The 17,773-nt window shown below is 40.9% G+C and overlaps 1 protein-coding gene across 4 annotated transcripts in view; it reads left to right on the top strand.

Moving 5' to 3' along the window:
• The window catches only part of BLM (BLM RecQ like helicase), an 85,861-nt gene that overhangs the window by 23,212 nt on the left and 44,876 nt on the right, over positions 1-17,773 (top strand). For 3 of the 4 annotated variants that reach the window (XM_026510506.4, XM_057303735.1, XM_057303737.1), the window contains exons 2-10: positions 1,606-1,707; positions 2,715-3,415; positions 4,513-4,672; positions 7,575-7,693; positions 11,098-11,230; positions 11,520-12,223; positions 13,963-14,154; positions 16,244-16,362; positions 17,265-17,378. In XM_026510506.4, the coding sequence (XP_026366291.1) occupies positions 1,610-1,707; positions 2,715-3,415; positions 4,513-4,672; positions 7,575-7,693; positions 11,098-11,230; positions 11,520-12,223; positions 13,963-14,154; positions 16,244-16,362; positions 17,265-17,378 (2,340 nt within the window). In that variant the 5' untranslated portion in view covers positions 1,606-1,609. Of the gene's footprint in view, positions 1-1,605; positions 1,708-2,714; positions 3,416-4,512; positions 4,673-7,574; positions 7,694-11,097; positions 11,231-11,519; positions 12,224-13,962; positions 14,155-16,243; positions 16,363-17,264; positions 17,379-17,773 lie in introns of those variants that run through there. The other variant, XM_057303738.1, reaches the window with a different exon arrangement.

The raw sequence follows: 17,773 nt of genomic DNA, 5'->3' as shown, positions 1-17,773 counted from the left end.
TGAAATAATTGGACAATCAATAAGGATGATAACTATTGGACTAAAATATACCTAATATGTTTAACCTAGGAGTTTATAATACTGAAAAAAAAATTGACCACCGTTGGGTATTGTTAGAAAATCAAGTCATTGTTTTGAAAATTAATAAATAAAGGAAAGAATCTAACTTTTATCCTGTCTTTCCTGTGTGAACTGTACTATACTAGGTAACAAAATAGATCAGAGGAGGCTTCTCTTGGTAGAAATATTCCAGGTAATGAATCCAGAAGGGAAAACAGGATTAAAATATATCATTTGAGGAGTTTAACTTCCAGAATGGTAGAGTGAGGACACTGGGATGTGTGTACAGATGAAAGGATATTGGATGAGTTGATGATTGTTGACTCTGGGTGACGGGTATGTAGGAGTTCATTATAACCCTTCTGCCTACTTTTTTATGATTATCTTGGTAACAACTTTATTAAGATATAATTCACATTATCAGTGTGAATTATTCAGTGTTTATTAATTCATTAGCTGTTTTACCTAAAGCATATTAAAGAGGAAGAAGAGGCAGAAATCATTCCTTCTGGAGAATGTGGAACAAAATTTATATTATAATCATCTTCATCAAGCTGGACAATGGAAATTTCTCAATTGAATATAATTCCATTTCTTCCAAGTTCTGTTCACTACTATCTAAAGTAAAATAGGGGTTCCTGGCTGGCTCAGTTGGAGGAGTGTGACTTTTGATCTTGGGGCTGAGAGTTTGAGCCCCACATTGGTTGTAGAGATTACTAAAATAAATAAACTTCAAAAAACATCAAGTAAAACAGTTGTTAAACAGATTATTTTAATAATCAGTGAGTGAAATATGACTTACGTAAAACTTCGTGTTTCCATGAATATCATCTAGTATTGTTGACCCTTGCTCTTGAGGAACGTGGCATAAAATAGAAGTAGATGTCTGGTAAGAATGGAGAGGGGTTGTAACTATCAGCCTGAGTGAGAATTTTTGACTATGCATAGATATCAGCTATCCTGTCTTCCTTCAGCCTCAGGAATGTTAAGGTGGCCGAGACTCTGCACGCGTTATCCTGTGCGGTCACTCGGCACTATCACACGTCGCACGAGGGGTGTAAATGTGCTTGGTGACAATACTCTCTCAGGCAGAGACTTGGTGATTATGAAGCGCGGCACCTTGCTGGCAAACCATGGTTCTCACTGGTGACGCCTTCCTTCTTTTCCGTTCATCTGTTCTGGGGCTTTTCCATGTGCTTTCATCGCCCCCACCTCCCTCCTATCCAGCTTCCGTTTTCTCTTCAAACCCAACTCAGGTCCTGTTTTTCTCCAAACCCTTTACCAATAATCTCTTCTCTGATGTCTTTTGTGCTTATTTTAGCATTGAGGGAAACCAGGTCATTTTGCTATTTAAGTGAGCCTTCAGTGAGTTAAAGGGTACATACTTCAAATATCAAGTTGTGAAAAAATGTCCAAACAATTCATTGACCAATAAAAACCCTGATTCATCTGGGCACAGTTGGAACAGTGCTCCACCCCCTGCGAAATACTATGATTAATGCAAAGTACATAACTCCACTGATAGTTCTTTTCCTCACCGTTCAGGATCATGGCTGCTGTTCCGCAGAATAATCTACAGGAGCAACTAGAACGCCATTCGGCCAGAAAACTTCATAACAAATTAAGTCCTTCAAAACCGAAATCTTTGTAAGTATTTTGGCTGGTATACAGGCACTGACCCACAGTATCCTACAAATGCAGTATCTTCCCTTTCAACCCTTTCACTGGGCAGATGAGGAAATGAAGCTGAGGGGTCAGTGATGTTCCCACTTTGCAAATTAACGGTAGAGCGTGCGTTAGCAGGTCCAGGTAATAAATGTTCAGTACCTTTGCCCTGTTCCTGGCGTGTGATGCTTGCTCAGGAAATAGCTGTGGGATGAATGAATAATGAATCTTCTTATAAATTTGGGCAAATAGATATTTTTAATATTTTAATATAATTTTATATCCATTCCAAAAACAGTTTATAAGGACACTGTAGCTCTCCAGTTCTGTTCTCTCCTCCCAAGCTAGACTCCAAACTCCTGATGATGATATTTAATAATAATTTCTATTCTTTAACAAATATTTCTATTCTATTTGATAATAATATATTTAATTATGTGTAATATAGTAATAATGTATTTAATAATAATTTCTAGAACTTTACCAACTGTTCTGGGTGCTGGAGTTTAAAGTTACCGTTGAACTTCATGTCACCAAGGCCAGCAGACATCCAGGACACTTGCCCCTTTTACTTGTCCTTCAGATTCCAGTGTAGCCTGTTAGTTGTCAACTCTCTTCCTCATAGAACTTGTATCAGAGAGACAACAAGTCACCACATTTGAGTCTCTTCTCTTTTTCTTTTATGCTGTCCCCTCCCGCCAGAGGTGCTAGTAATTAAGGACAACGTGCCTGAGAAATAAAGTAGTGCGAATGGCCTGGACATTCTCAAAACTGAATAATTCGCTTCTAACTTGGAAAGATCAGAGCATACAAAGTATAATTTAAGTTCCATATAAATTTTAAAACCAGAGAGGGAGATAGATTCTTTGCTCGTTTGTGATACAGTGAAGGAGTTGCTGTATGAATCAGTAACAGATTTTAGAGTTTTGTCTAGTTGGTGGGTTTGTTAAAACTAATCAGTCTAATTCCGTTTTTCAATTCTCTTTCAGAGGTTTCACTTTTAAAAAGAAAATAACGTCAGCCAACAATGTATCTGTCCCTAGCGTGTCAGTAGTGAAAACACCTGTGTTAAATGATAAAGATGTTAATGTTGCTGAGGCCGTTTCCTTCAGTGGACCCCCGCCCCTCACCACAAGTCAGCAGACAAGGCCCAGTGACTTCAGACACGCTCCAGCAGGACAGCAAAGCAGGAGAGCTGTTTCAAAACCATTATCGCCAGATGTATTGCAGGTTCAACGGGGAGTTTTAGGTAATACCCAAAACACACCGACTGTAAAGAAATCCAGTAATGCTACTTTCAAGAAATTAGAATTTAGTTCTTCATCAGATTCTTTTGTTACCATCAACGATTGGGATGATATGGATGACTTTGATACTTCTGAAAATTCAAAAGCATTTGTTACGCCATGCAGAAATCACTTTGTGAGAGTAAGCACTGCTCAGAAATCGAAAAAGTCTAAGAGAAACTTTTGGAAAGCACAGCTTCCCGAAGCAAATACAGTAAGGGCTGATTTGACTCCATCCTCCTCTGAAAGCAAGCAAGCATGTTTGACTAAGAAACAGAACAACGACTCAGAATGGTTCAGTAACGATGTCATTTGCATTGACGATGACCCCAATCCTGAAGAGCTTATCCATGGAGATGCTCAGGAGAGTCAGCCTTTAAAAACTTATTTGGGAGAAGAAAGAGGTAAAAATGGTATTTTATCTCCTTTCAGTGTGTTGACTGTATTAACTTATTCAAAGCTAGGCACCGGGAACAATAGGAAATAGATACAGCCTTTGTCCTTGGGCTCTGTGGAGGGACCTGTTGCACAGTCTGTTGGCCACTTTCTTGAGGCAGGACCTACAGATGAAATGAAAGATTTTATTCTGCTAATATAATTTTTATATAAACACCAAGGCTAACTCTCTAAGGTCCATAGAGGTTAAATGGTTTCTCGATGGCCTGCTGGCTAGCTTGTAGCAGAATGGGGACCTGAAACTAAGCCTTTCCATTATAATTGTTTATGGCTTGCTCCCACTGAATGTGTATGTATGATATGATCTGATTATGCTGTTAAAGTATGACAGATGACATTCAAATCATTCTCTGTTTAGGTCTCCTAGTTATTAGGTATCCAGAACCTCACAGCTGAGATTAGCCATGTGTGGAAGTACCCGCCTTACGAAGTGGTTGTACATGTGAGACTAACACTTCTAAACACCCGAATCCCATCAAGGTTACTACGGGCTGAGAAGGGACAGAAGAGTGATTGATAATAAGCAAAACTGTAGTCTAATCAAGCGTGTGGCTGTTTATGAAGCCAAAATTGGGTCAAAGATAAACTAGAAAGCAACCATTGGGCATTGTTATCCCGCATAGTCAAGAGAGAGACACTGAATGTGGTGGACTTCGGTAGCTAGGGTGCCTTTGGGATAAAGTTAACAGTGTTTGTACAATTATCAAACTCATTTGTTGTACTTCGCTCTTACTGAAATATGAGTGAAATTTAGAAAAACAGAAGTGCTGATACTAAGTATGGGTTTCATAATTGAACTGGAGACCGCCCTGAAAATCCTTAAGCAGACCCTCAGCCTCGTTCCCGCATCCGTTAGACTTACTCCAGGTGACTCAGTCATGATTTATGAAGAAACCCCCAGCACGGACGTGTGGAAGGAGAGCACACAGGGAATGCTGGCTTTGGGGACGGCTCTCCCAGAGCACCCAGCCCAGTGCTCCTGCCCTGCATTTTCTGTCTCAGTAGCAATTAAAATAACCTGTGTTTATCCACGGTTTTACTTCAGATGGTAACGAAAAGAAGAACTTGGGAGAAACGGAATTACATTCAATTGTGAAGTCTCCGTATGTTGAACTTGACGACGACGACTACGAGACAGACTTTGTTCCACCTTCTCCAGAAGAAGAAGTGATTTCTGCCTCTTCTTCCTCCTTAAAATGTTTTAGGTAAATCAGCAAGTTAGTCAATGAACATTCTTGTTTATTTCTGGGATATTTGAAATAATTCTGTTTAGCTAGGTAGTATCACTTCTGTATAGATTTGTCTCATGCTTCTACAAAGTTTTATATCCACACGAAAGCATCAAAAAAACCCCTATTTATACATTTTATTTAATTGTTGTGTTCTAAAGCTGTAAAATTACATTATGATAATTACATGGGACCTCCAAACAGTTTTATTTAGTTGATTTTGACGTGTGGAATATATTCCTAAAAATACTATATTTCCAAACTCCTAGACCTGAAATGACACAAAACTAACTCATTTGGGAAGTGACTTAGTAAATAATATGTCCTTTTCTTTTCTCTTTACCCTGCAGGATAGAATTGGCCATTGTATTTGTCATTCACTGAATTTTAGTAAATCAGTGACATGATTGTGGTTAATTGGCAGTATTATGGGATGACCCATCAATAGCTTAAAATACTAGTAGTCAGTCTTACCTCCATCTCTGACCCAGTCTAGATCACGGTCCAGTTGAATGGTGGAGTATTTACTGTACTGTTAACCCGTATTTTGATGAGAAACATGTCTCTCTAGTATACCGCCTTAATTAAGGAAGGCAGGCAGGAAGGAGGTGTTTGCCTGCATAAGCTCATTTCTCTGGGGTTGTGTTTTAACAGGTGGGTTAGGATGTTTAAAGAGGAGGGAAAGGTCGGAGCGTGATTACTATTTGATGACAAAACCAGTACACTACAGGAGCTGCCCTTTCCTCCCTCCCCGTAGAAATTAGGACACGATTATAAAAAGTGAAAGAACTGAGCTAGAGTGCATAGAGAGTATGGATTCTAGACAAGATTCTCATTTAACAGAGAGGCGGCCAAAGCCCAGAGAGGAGCAGGGAGGTCCAGCTAACGGCACATGGACTGAGGTCCAGCGTAGGGCTGTTTCCTGGACCATACCAATTCCTACTGAGCATCTGGGGTTTTGCTCTGTTTATTAAAAAGTGTGTGTTGCAGTTGTAACCTTGCAGTCAATTTACCAGGATGCTTGTAGTCTTGCAGTTCCAACAAACCAGACATTTTCTTTACCCGTGTTAGGTGTTGCTACTTCTCTACATGTGTGTGATTTTTGCATTGCTGTAATCAACATGTAACTATAATTTTTTATTCTGCTTTTCTCTTAACATTTTTAAAACGTTTTCCATATTGCTTCATACATAGTCTTTATTTTTATTCTTTTTAATGGCTACCTAATTTATTGAGTTGTCATACCGTGGTTAACCTTACCTAGATTTTGAGCAGTTGGAAAATGTTTATTTCCAAGGTTGTTCCCAAAGTAGATTCTCTCTATATATTTTCCATTGCAATCTCAAATACATATTTGTATATATTTTAAAACTGAAATAGAATTTTCATAAATGATACTTCTTGCTACGTACAGTACACACTTAAATTTTTTTTTGTACTTTATCTTGTTTTAAAACACTGGTTATGACTTCTCAGGGCGCCTGGGTGGCTCAGTCGTTAGGCGTCTGCCTTCGGCTCAGGGCGTGATCCCAGCGTTCTGGGATCAAGCCCCGCATCAGGCTCCTCTGCTGGGAGACTTCTTCTTCCTCTCCCACTCCCCCTGCTTGTGTTCCCTCTCTTGCTTGCTGTCCCTCTCTGTCAAATAAATAAATAAGATCTTTAAAAAAAAAAACAAAACACTGGTTGTGACATCTGGACCAATTTCAGATGTGTAACAGTCAGGTAATACAGAACAGAAAAGAGAAAGAGAAAGTATCTCCTGTGTCCCCCAGCCTCTCGAGCCAGCCCTCAAAGTCCTCCACCTTCAGGTCCTGAATTACCTCTTCATTTCTTTCTCCAGGTGTGCCCTTATGATAATCCTAAGCTCCAATGAGCCAAAAAAGACAACCTGACAATCTAGAAAACATTGGTGGGGCACCTGGGTGGCTCAGTTAAGCGTCTGCCTTTGGTTCGGGTCATGATCTCAGAGTCCTGGGATTGAGACCCGCATCAGGCTCCCTGCTCAGCAGGGAGTCTGCTTCTCCCTCTGCTCCTCCCCCTGCCGCTCCCCCTGCTTGTCGCTCCCCCTGCTTGTGCGTGCTCTCTCCTTCTCTGTCAAATAAATTAAATCTTTAAAAAAAGATAGAAAACATAGCCTAAAATGTAAGGGCTTTTCTTTAATTATATTATCAGTTTTTAAGACTATATAAAGCATAGTTATTCATCACTGTTCAATTAAGTTAGAAGGTTGCATTCCAACATCCTGCCTTAGGCAAGTACAGTTGATATCAAGTAAAGAATCTGTTTTTTGTCTCTCTTCATGGTCCATTACTTTTCCCATACCTGTCATTCAAGGCTTCCTCAAATCTCCCTCCTTAGCAAAGCCTTCTCAAGTTCCAGAAGACATGTTATCTTTGTTTGGTACCCTCTTTCTAACACTCATTTTAGTGTTCATTTATTTTGTTACTTTTAAAGTATTTGTTATATCCAGTCAGGCTGACCATGTTTATATGTGTTAATAATTTTTGTATAAAATGATAAATTGCCAGAAGAGTTTGGATGGTGGGTTTTCCAAATTGAGAGGAGAGCAAGGCGGAATCCCTCAAGTAGAGAAAGTAGACCACGCTGGACTCCTGTGAGGAATGTAAGTCGTGCCCTGTGACACCACATGGGGTTACTGAGAGGACATAATTGGAGGTAGACTTGAAAAGCTCTCTTGGGGCCAGAAGTTGGGAGACTTTGAAGGCCAATCAAAAAGTTTCTAGAACAGAGATTAAAAAAACATGTTTCTCTTTTCTGTTACGTATTGTTTGACCAGTTGTGGAAAAACACGAGAGGAAAAATTATACATTTGGTCTAAGTCTGTACTATGGTTGGTTTTATATTTTTTAATTTGCAGTATGTTAAAGGACCTTGACAGCTCTGGCACAAAGGGTGGTCCTAGCACATCCGAGGACTTGCCGACTCCTGAGGGGATGGTGACGCAGCCGGATCAAGAGGCCAGCACAGACTGTGACGGTACAAAAAATATTTCGACATAGCACATACTTTAACCACCTAACGTTTGAAAACAAAGTACGGTTGTATTTTTAACCTGTGGCTGTCTAGCGTAAGATAGCAGACTTGTAGTTCTCAGCTCTAACACAGAACCACCCTTGGGCGCTGGTTAGCCAGCATTTACTCAAACAACTCAGAGACCCATGTTCTCGCAAGAGAATCCATTCTCCATTGTGAAAACATGACTTGTTAGAAAATTTTTTCTCACATTGAGCCAGAATTTGCCTTCCTGGAACTTTAATCCTTGTGAGATAAGTCTAAAGCTCCTAGAAGCTTTTCTCCCCCACCCCCCCCCCCCCCGCCCCCGGCTGCTTTTTTTAAGGACTTCATATTGTTAGGTCTTTTAACTCTTCTTTATAGTTGCTAGTTTCTAGACCTTCCATCCGCCTGACTCTCCCTTGTTTGTACTCTGGGTTTATGATTTGATGTCCATGCAAAGTTTAATACTTTTTATTTGATTTGTTTCTAATTCGTTTTTAAACTTTCTGTTAAATATCTAATATAAATAATGTAGCCGCAGTACAAGAGTTTGGAAAGTGGCAGCCTCCTTTCCTGCTCCTGATTTCTACTTCGCAGGGGCTCTGTCAGTCCTAAGGCCTGTGTCCTTCTATTCTGGAAAGGTTTCTGATAGTAATTCTTTTTCTTTTCTTTTTTTGTTTGTTTTCTTTTCTCTTTCACTCTTCCTGGAACTTCTGTTACTTGGATATTAGACTTCCATGAGTTATCTTTTCTATTTTCCATCTCTTGCTTCTCTGCTTTCTGGGAGATGTACCAAATTTTATCTTTAACTCGTCTATGGGATTTTTCATTTTAATCAACCATCTCCCAAGAGCTCTTTTTTCATTCTCTGAATATTTCCTAACATGTTCTGGTCTTTTTTAATGGGTTTTGTATTCGTGGTGTGTGCACACGCACGCATGTAGTCGTATGTGTGTGTCCTCATGTATGTGCACAGTGGGCATGTCACGTGTAGTGGGGTGTGTGCACACAGGCACATGTGTAGTGAGGCGTGTGTGCGCATGCACGTGTGGTGTGTGTGCACAGCATATGTGTTGTTTCTGTTTCCATTTCTTTATTTTGGTGTCTGAATTTATTGTTAGAGATATCCGTGAAACACCTGATGTTCTCGGCGCTCTTCTAGGTGTTTTATGCTATTAACTTCATCCTCTCAGTGGCCCTTTAAGGTAGTTTCTTTTATCCCCATTTTGCAAATAAGGAAATCGAGGCGCAGGAGCCTTCACTAGGACTACACATGTTCACAGAATTGACGACAGCAGCGCAGGGATTGAAACCCAGCGGTGTGCGGGCTCCCGAGTTTACGCTTGTAGCCCCACGCTCTGCTGCGTGTGTGGCATGGTCTCACCGATCAAGTGGTGGGCTAGGCCAGGGGCAAGGACGGAATGTCATCAGAGGTCTCCCTCTCAGTTGACATCGTGTTGTCACAAACCTGCCTTGAGACCGTGCTTCTCTCCCTGACCCACGGGACTCCACAGGTTCAGGGTCTGAGGCAGTAAGAGGGAACGGGGTGGGGGTGGGGGGGACATATGGGCTCCAGAGTCATGCAGTCCCCAGGTACAAACCTGTCTCCTGCTCCTGTCTGGGAGACTATGGCAAATCAGTGATGCTTCTCTGAACCTCAGTTCCTTCTATGAAATGAGAAGAATAACATCTACCTTGCGGGGTATTGGTCGCCTTCATGGTAAAGTGCCCAGTGTACTGTCGGCCTGCGATAAATGGTAGCTATTGTTATCTGCGGGTCTTGTAATCCCTTCGAAGAAGGAAATACATTAAGATTACCGATTTATTTATATGAACTCTTGCTAACTCTATAATTGTTTCCTCTCCTTCTTAGAGCTCACAAAGCAACCATTTGATAGCATGATCTAGAATTTTGTCTTGAATTAACATCCAAAGCACCAGCCTGTAGCTTTTGGCAATCCGTTTAGAATTTTTTGAAAATTAGAACAGTGTTCACTTGTCTTCACTCCTGCATCAACTGTCCTGTTCACTGGATGCCTCACATATCAGTGGGATCTTCTTTGTGGATTTCCTTTGTATTCTGAGGTGTAATCTGTCTAGACAAGGAGACTTGAGCTCCTTTTCAATAGCTGTATCTCTCTCTAAGCCTATCTTGGCTTTCATTTCATTCAGACCATTGTTCATTCTCCTCTTTTTCAATCTGATACCTGTTCTCCGTGTAGAGAAAACAGGCAAAACGGGGATTCAGCAATTCCATTTCACCATCTTCGACCTCACGTCCTGCTCCGTGCCGGTCACAGTAAAAGTCCACGTTTCCCAACTCATTCTGACACAGACGCTTGTCCCCCCGACCCCCTGTCTGTCCTCTCTCCCTCTCCTTCCTGCCCTTTGGACCCTACGATGGGCTGCCCTCTTCCAGTGATTTCCTGGTAACCTCATTCTCTTGCTGTTAGCTCTCATATTGTCTCCTGAGAATCGTTCCCTCGGCAGCCCACCTCAACCGTTTATTTCTTCCATGTCCCTTAGGCCCTCGGGGTGGAGTAGGCATCTTCCTTGCTCCCCATTACTACCTTAACCCCTTCTTTTCTTCCTTCATGTACCTCCTTTGACATTCTTTGTCTTAGTTCTATAACATAAATTAGAAAAATGTGGAGCGGGCTGGCTGGATTCTGATATGCAAACATCGTCATCAGGCATTTCTCTCTCTCACACCTGTCTCCTCTTCTCTCCTCCACCCCCGGTCCCCATCTCAGTTCCCTGCTCCTTTCTTTCTCTCTTTTCTGCTTTCCCTTGTGTGAGTCTTATTTTCAAGCTGTTTCTCAGGGTGGTGGCAGGGGCGGCCACCAGCAGCCTGTCCAGCTGATTGAAAAGAGAAGTCTTTTCCAGTCAAAAAACTCCCAGACCTAATTCTCCTTGAGTTGCCTGACATCAGATGCCCACTGAGGTTAGGGGCCTGGTGTCTCCAAAGAGAAAGTCTCAGTGCTGTGTTGTTAGCTTGAAGGAAGCGTGGGTGCAGGGCAGCCTGGGACCGCAGGTGGGGTGGGCTTCTTGCCTGGCCAGCCCTGGATGAAACCTTGTGTGGGCAAGGTGAGATTTACCCCGGAAGTTAGTTACCATAGTAAACTGATAAACCTTTGCATTACAATGACATTGGTTACCCTAAGAGAAATAATTGAAAATTAACATGAAATGAAATGCTAATAACGCAGCTTTAGGCTCTCATGATATAGAGTAGAGATAACGTGATTTCAGATTATTTCATAGGCAGATAATAGGGCAATATACAGTTTATAATCTTGTTAAATTAACGCCAATTTTACATGCATGACTGTCAAAACTTTAAGTCTTTTTTCAAGGAAAAATATTAACGAACTAATACCTTATAGCTAGACAGACAAGTTTGCAGCAGCAGCTTATTCATGTGATGGACCAGATCTGTAAATTAGTCGATACTATTTCTGATGATGAGCTGAAGGCTCTGGATTGTGGGGATGAACTGCGTCAGCAGCGGGACATAAGGTATCTTACTTTTTCTTCTTCTGGAATATATCTGATTACATTTCGACTGACCTAAGTCAGAACGTATGGGGCAGAATTTCCAGGCATTCTGGCCAGGAAGTTGAATAGGATAATTGTCACTGTGTTTTATGTTTGAAATTTATTTACTTTTTCAAACTGCCCCTTTAGCATTTGTATTCACATTTTGAGACTGAGGAAAAGAGAATATATTTTGCCACAGTTTGGGATGAAAACTAAAGACATACTTGTGTGTCCTCACATTTCGTGTGGTGGTCTGTTTCCTCTTCAGAAGGAACCTCCTGGCTGACGCCAACTTCAATACAAGTGATGCCAATCATCTTGCTTCCATGTGGAGATGCAGGCCTGATTCGCTTGGTAGCCCTGTGGACGATACGGTGTCTGCTTCCGCTCCCGACGCATTTCCAAAGGGCGAGTCCTGTCCTGCATGGAGTTCTGTTAAGGAATTAAATTTTCCACACCTTCCCTCACATCGCGGTACCACTAGGGAGTGTTTACTGGCTACTACCCCAGGAAAGACAGGATTCTCAGCCACCCCGAAGAATCCCTTTGAAAGACCGTTATTCAGTCCCCATTTACAGAAGTCCTTTGTAAGTAGCAACTGGGCTGAAACACCAAGGATAGAAAAAAGAACTGAAAGCTCTTACTTCCCGGGAAATGTTCTCACAAGCACGGCTGTGAAAGATCAGAATAAACGTGCTGCTCCAATAAACGACTTAGAAAGAGAAATCCAGACTGCCTGTGACATTGACAGTTTTGACATTGATGGCTTTGATGATGATGATGATGATGACTGGGAAAATATTATGCATAATTTAGCAGCCAGCAAATCTTCCACAGCTGCCTGTCAACCTATTAAGGAAGGTCGGCCAGTTAAGCCAGTATCAGAAAGAATTTCTTCAGCCAAGACAAACTGTCTTCCAGTGGCATCTACTGCTCAAGATAAAAACTCAGAGTCAATTCAGAATTACACTGGTAAGTTTAAAATAAATGCTTATATTTTATATGAAAACATAACTGTCCAAAATCGGAATTGTGTAAGAAAACCGATAGCAAATCATCCTTGCCTGAAAAGTACATTGTTTCTATGCAAATTCCTGCTGATAATATGAATTACAAATCACAATTTCAAAAGCAAGTTGCTCCTTTGTCTCTGTAGCAGCTGTAGTTTTATAAAATGAGTAATTATAACGTATTATAGTAAAGCTCTAAAGTCATTACAAATGTGCTTTGCCTTTAAATTAACATTTTTTAGTCCCTAAAACAATAAAGCTCATGAGGACCAAGTTTTTAATGATTTGGGGGATGAGTAAAAGCAAGGCTGAATTTATATGTTAAAACTGCAATTGTACATATTTTTTGATGAGAACTGATCAATTTATAAAGTAGAAAAACATGTTTTCTGTCTTAAAATATTAAAATGCAGGGCAGTCTAAGAAAGACATGAAGTCAGAAATTTCTTAAGACAAATTATTTCTTTGGGCCTAAAATCCTTTTAATTCATTCAACAGGTATTTATGGAGTGCACACTCCTGGCCTTGTTCTGTGCCGGGTGCTGGTCATAGACAGATGAGTAACGGGCAGTCCCTGTCCTCTTGAAGCTCACAGTTTAGTAGGAGAAGTTTGTGGAGAAGTGCAGTTAGCCACTGGAAAGGCTGCAGAGAGAAGCCAAAATTAATTTTAAAACCTTACATCAACCCTGTAAAGTTATTGCCAAGTGTTTTTTAACTGAAACAAGTTTCTGTGTGTAAGATTTTATAAAGTACAGCCTTCCCTATTTTTGCCATTGATGACTTAATACCGTGGAGGTTGTTCTTAACAGTTAACGCTGTTGACCTTTAGAATAACCATTAATGGATTTATTTTTGTATCACATTAGAATGTGTCATACTTGATCTTCGCAATTATCTTTGAGACAGTCAAGTGTTGGGATTAGAGAGACTGCCAGAGCTGGCGTGAGCACCCCTTGTTCTGTGTGCCGAACCAGGGCTGCGAGAGCAGAGATGCGGTGCAGGGGGGTGGATGAGAGAGACACGGTGGAGGAAGAGCCCAAGGAAGCCGAGATGCCTCCGAGGTTTCAGACCTGGTGACTGAGAAATCCGTGACACCATTAGCAGAGCAGGGGAGTCAGGAGGCAGAGCAGATTGGGAGAAAAGCTGAGGAGGGCTATTTTAAGACTTGTAGAGCTTAAAGTGTTGGTAAGTCATTCAGGTAGAAATGTCTTGCAGACATCTGGAGACGCACACACGACCGGAGCTTTGGCAGGTGTCAGTGGGGCCTTATGAAAGGGCATTCTGTGCACAGAGGTGATGTTTAAGATGAGAGGAATAAGAATTCCAAACAAAGAATGGCTAAATGTCTCAAGTGTCTGCGAAGACTCCCAAGTGTAAGGGGCAGGTGGAGGAAGTAGAGCCAGGAGAGAGAATTTAAGAAGAAAACCCATGATTGTCTTGAAGGTCAAAAGAGGAGGAAGAAGGGAATAAATGAAATAGTGGTAGGTGCTGCAGAAAGATCAAGGCAAAGACTGGAATTTGGCCTCAGGAAGTCTCTGGCAGCTTTGCCATTTGGCGGGGATGAAACCCTGATAAGTGGTTAAAGAAACATGTGCTGCAGGGACATGTATGCCTTTGATTTTGTGGGGCGAAGGGTAAACGCCAAACCTGACTCGTTAACAATAACGCACTGATTTTTATTAACATCGATTATTTTCTCAGACAAGTCGGCGCAAAATTTAGCATCCAGAAATCTGAAACACGAGCGTTTCCAAAGTCTGAGTTTTCCTCATACAAAAGAAATGATGAAGATTTTTCATAAAAAATTTGGCCTGCATAATTTTAGAACTAATCAGCTAGAGGCGATCAATGCTGCGCTGCTGGGTGAAGACTGTTTTATCTTAATGCCCACTGGTATGTATTTTTAGATGTAAATTGGCAGGAGTGCATTGGCAGATGTTAAATGAAAGCCCTTTAATAGAAATAAAACGAACACCCACATAGTATTTCCATCATTAAGGGACTTCTGAACCTCCCGTGCCAGAGTGAGAAAGTGTGTTACCTCACGTCCTCTGTTGACACGATAACACTTACAGCCCTTTAAGATTTTCAACTCAAAGCTTGTTGTGTTGAATCGATCTAAAATTTCTTTCTCTCTCTCTCTCTCTCTCTTTTTTTTTTTTTTTACGTCTAAACTAGTCTGGAGCTTGAACAAAAAAATTACCGTCAGAGACCTTGCCCGTCTCTGGCACTTTATTTGGTACAGTCGAGTGTTGAAGAGTGGTTAAGATCATCGGCTCTGGAGCGATGGCCTGGCCTCAGCTCGCGGCCCTGCCACTTACTCGCAGTGTGACCTTGAGCAAGGCACTGCACCCCGAGCGCCGGCTTCTTCCTGAGCGCAGCGAGGATGATACTAAAGTCCCTCCTTCACAGAGTGTCGTGAGGATGAAACAGAAAGCATTTAGCCCCAGCTTTCTTGGCCTCAGTCTTGAAGAGATCCATTGTGCCATGAAGTCCGCAACAGCTGTCCGATGGCGCACAGTCATCCGAGTACGAATAGTAAATCAGCCGTGAGGGTAGGGAGCCTAGGAGTCCGAGTTGCAGTACTTACATGGAGCCTTCCCTCTGCCTTCTACTCACCTTGCTGTGACGTTAGCAATTAGTTATTGCCATCGTTATTAAATTATGGTGACCAAGCATCTGAGCTTTTTCAAACTGATTTTAGAATTTAGACAACACTGGTTTAATAATCAGCATTTCATATTTTATGAACTCGTCGTTCACTCTGTCTTCTGCTCTGATTTGGTTTGGTGTTTCAGAACAGAAGCTGGAAGAGATCCTGACAATGATCTAGTTCAGTGGTTTCAGGACTTTTCATGGTCCTTTAGGACTTCGGGGGGCTTTTTGAGGTTTTCCCACCCCAATTTCAGCCTCTTGATTTATACAGATAAAGATACCAAATAAGGTTTTTTTCAGAACTCCCCTCCCCAAAAAACAAAACACCGATCAGTACATTTTGCAGGTGATAAAATTGAGGCATGGTAAGGTTAGCTGACGTGTCTAAGTCAGACAGCCTATTAAGTAGTGGAACAGAAACTAAAACACAGCTTCCCAATCTTTCCTTGGCATTTACATGTATATATGTAGCAAAATGAAATGTACTTACCCCACATGCAAAAAAGGTAGAATGTGATGTATAGTTTTTTAAAAAAACAGTCAAAGTCCTAGAAACTGCCTGGCATGAGCTTCTATCACTAGTGGAATGGGAGAAGTTGAAAATTAGAGACTAATCATTTTAGTTATCATTAAATATGTACTGATTGTCTTAACATTTTGCATTAGTTACATGGAGAGATGGGGGTGCATCTCAGAATGCCTTTCTTTTCATCTTCTGTTAGCACACACCAAGGTAGTTCTACCCTTCTTTTATCTCAAAGGAAGATTGGGAATATTTCCTTATTGGTAAGAGTACAGGGAGTCAAAGCACAGCTATTTAGCATTGAAAGGTTCATACTAGAGGTTTAAAAAAGTGAGATCCTGCATGTGTTTTCTGGATCATCAAAGAAATATTAAACCATGTTCACTGTGGTCTTACGTGATGTATAATGTATCACATTTTAAGTCTTTAAAAATTAAATATTATACACAGTAATTATTTTCACCCTAATACTGTTCATAGAATACCCCTTGTACTGCATTTGGGTTTCCCAAGTAGATTTTTAAAGCAATTCTATTGCCTCTAAGTTTCCTGCCCTGATTCCTGCTTTTGCATTCATGTATGCCTACATAAGATGTCCTAGAAGGTAATTTTCACACATTTAAATTGTCTAAATATTTTGGCTCGTTCAAATATGGCAAATTGTTGGCACGGTGGGAAATGTCACTTGGTGTCCTATTAATTGCTTTTAAATATTACTGCGTGATTTACTTTGTAACTTTTGCCTTCATACTCTCCAGATAGAACCTGACAGGTTTGTTTGGTTTTTTTTTTCTGTCCTTTCAGGAGGTGGTAAAAGTCTGTGTTATCAGCTCCCTGCCTGTGTCTCTCCAGGCGTCACTATTGTCATATCTCCTTTGAGATCACTCATAGTAGATCAAGTCCAAAAGCTGACTTCCTTAGATGTAAGTTAAAACAAAACGCTACCAATTACAATAAAAAATACCAATAAAGACATAAAAAGAATTATATTTCAGTACTCTGGGTAACCTTTTTTATTAAGTAGTTCATGAATTATAAGAATAAAGCACAGCAGTCTCATTAAGTTGTACGAGTCTTCAAGAATTCTGATACAGATAACCTTCTTTAGTTCAGTCCTATTTTATTCTAGAAAAAATGTGATTTAGCAAGAAGTTTTAACCTGTATTTTGCTGATGTGAATTTCTTTTACTAATGTGGAAGGATTTCTTTTCTTACTACTGCGAGATCAGCATAGTTCCCACTCCCTTCACATCTTAAAATGTATACACAGGAGCACCCCCACACGGGCGTCCTTTTTCCTCCTGGCTGAGGTTAAGAACGTATATGAACGTATTCTACCAAATCCTGCATATTTTTGAGGCTGTGAACCCCTACCCCTCAACAAGGCCACTGGTTTGATTTTTCTTCCAAAGAATGTGTTTGTACAGTGCCCATCCCCAGTGGTCTACCGGAGGCTATGGCTCTCACATCATCCCTGTGCTTTAAAACACTGGAGATACATTTGCCTAAACTAAAACAAGCCATACCTTAGGATGCAACGCTCTTGGGTACTGAATTCATGTTTATCTTACTTACGGATATGAAAAGCAAAGGCAGTAAAGAAAAGGGCAAAAAAAAAAAAAGAGAGAGAGAGAGAAGGAAATAAACAATGGAAATATTTTGAGTTATGGCTAAGAAAAGTTTTTTTTTTTAAATATGTGCTAATTATTTACTTTCACTGCATTGAGATTATCTTTCCTTTGACCCGGGTTTGATATGTGACTTATAAAATGTTTCTAGAACCTAAGGATAAATACATGCTTGTGTTTACTACTTTTATACTTAGATTCCAGCTACATACCTGACAGGTGATAAGACTGACTCAGAAGCGACAAGTATTTACCTGCAATTATCCAAGAAAGACCCAATTATAAAACTTCTATATGTTACTCCAGAGAAGGTTTGTATTGATACCACTATTTTAAAATATGGTATTAAAGCTGTGTTAGAAAAACAGCCCAGTTCTGCCTCCTGAGGAGAGAAAAACCCAGTCTTCCCCTCCTGTGTTTTCTCCTTTACCATCACTTAGAGTGTTTCACTCCCGGTGACCAAATGTGTGGATGTTTTTCCTCACTGTGAGCAGCTCTCTGTGACCCCAGTAGGGCATCCTACAGTCTGACTCAACCCTGACACTGTCTGCACGGAGATAGTGTCGGATCCCACGGGCTAAGGGCTTGGCCCCTCAAGATGGCTCCCACCCTTCTAGATGCCAGCGGCAATTAGAAGGTCCCCAGGTTACCCATAACTTCTGTCCGATTTGGCTAACAAGTCAGAGGTTCCCATGACCCCCTCCTC

This window comes from Ursus arctos, unplaced genomic scaffold (genome assembly GCF_023065955.2).
Source record: "Ursus arctos isolate Adak ecotype North America unplaced genomic scaffold, UrsArc2.0 scaffold_28, whole genome shotgun sequence".
NCBI classification, from domain to species: domain Eukaryota; kingdom Metazoa; phylum Chordata; class Mammalia; order Carnivora; family Ursidae; genus Ursus; species Ursus arctos.
The sequence above is the reverse complement of the archived record's forward strand: the minus strand, read 5'-3'. Positions and strand labels throughout refer to the sequence as shown.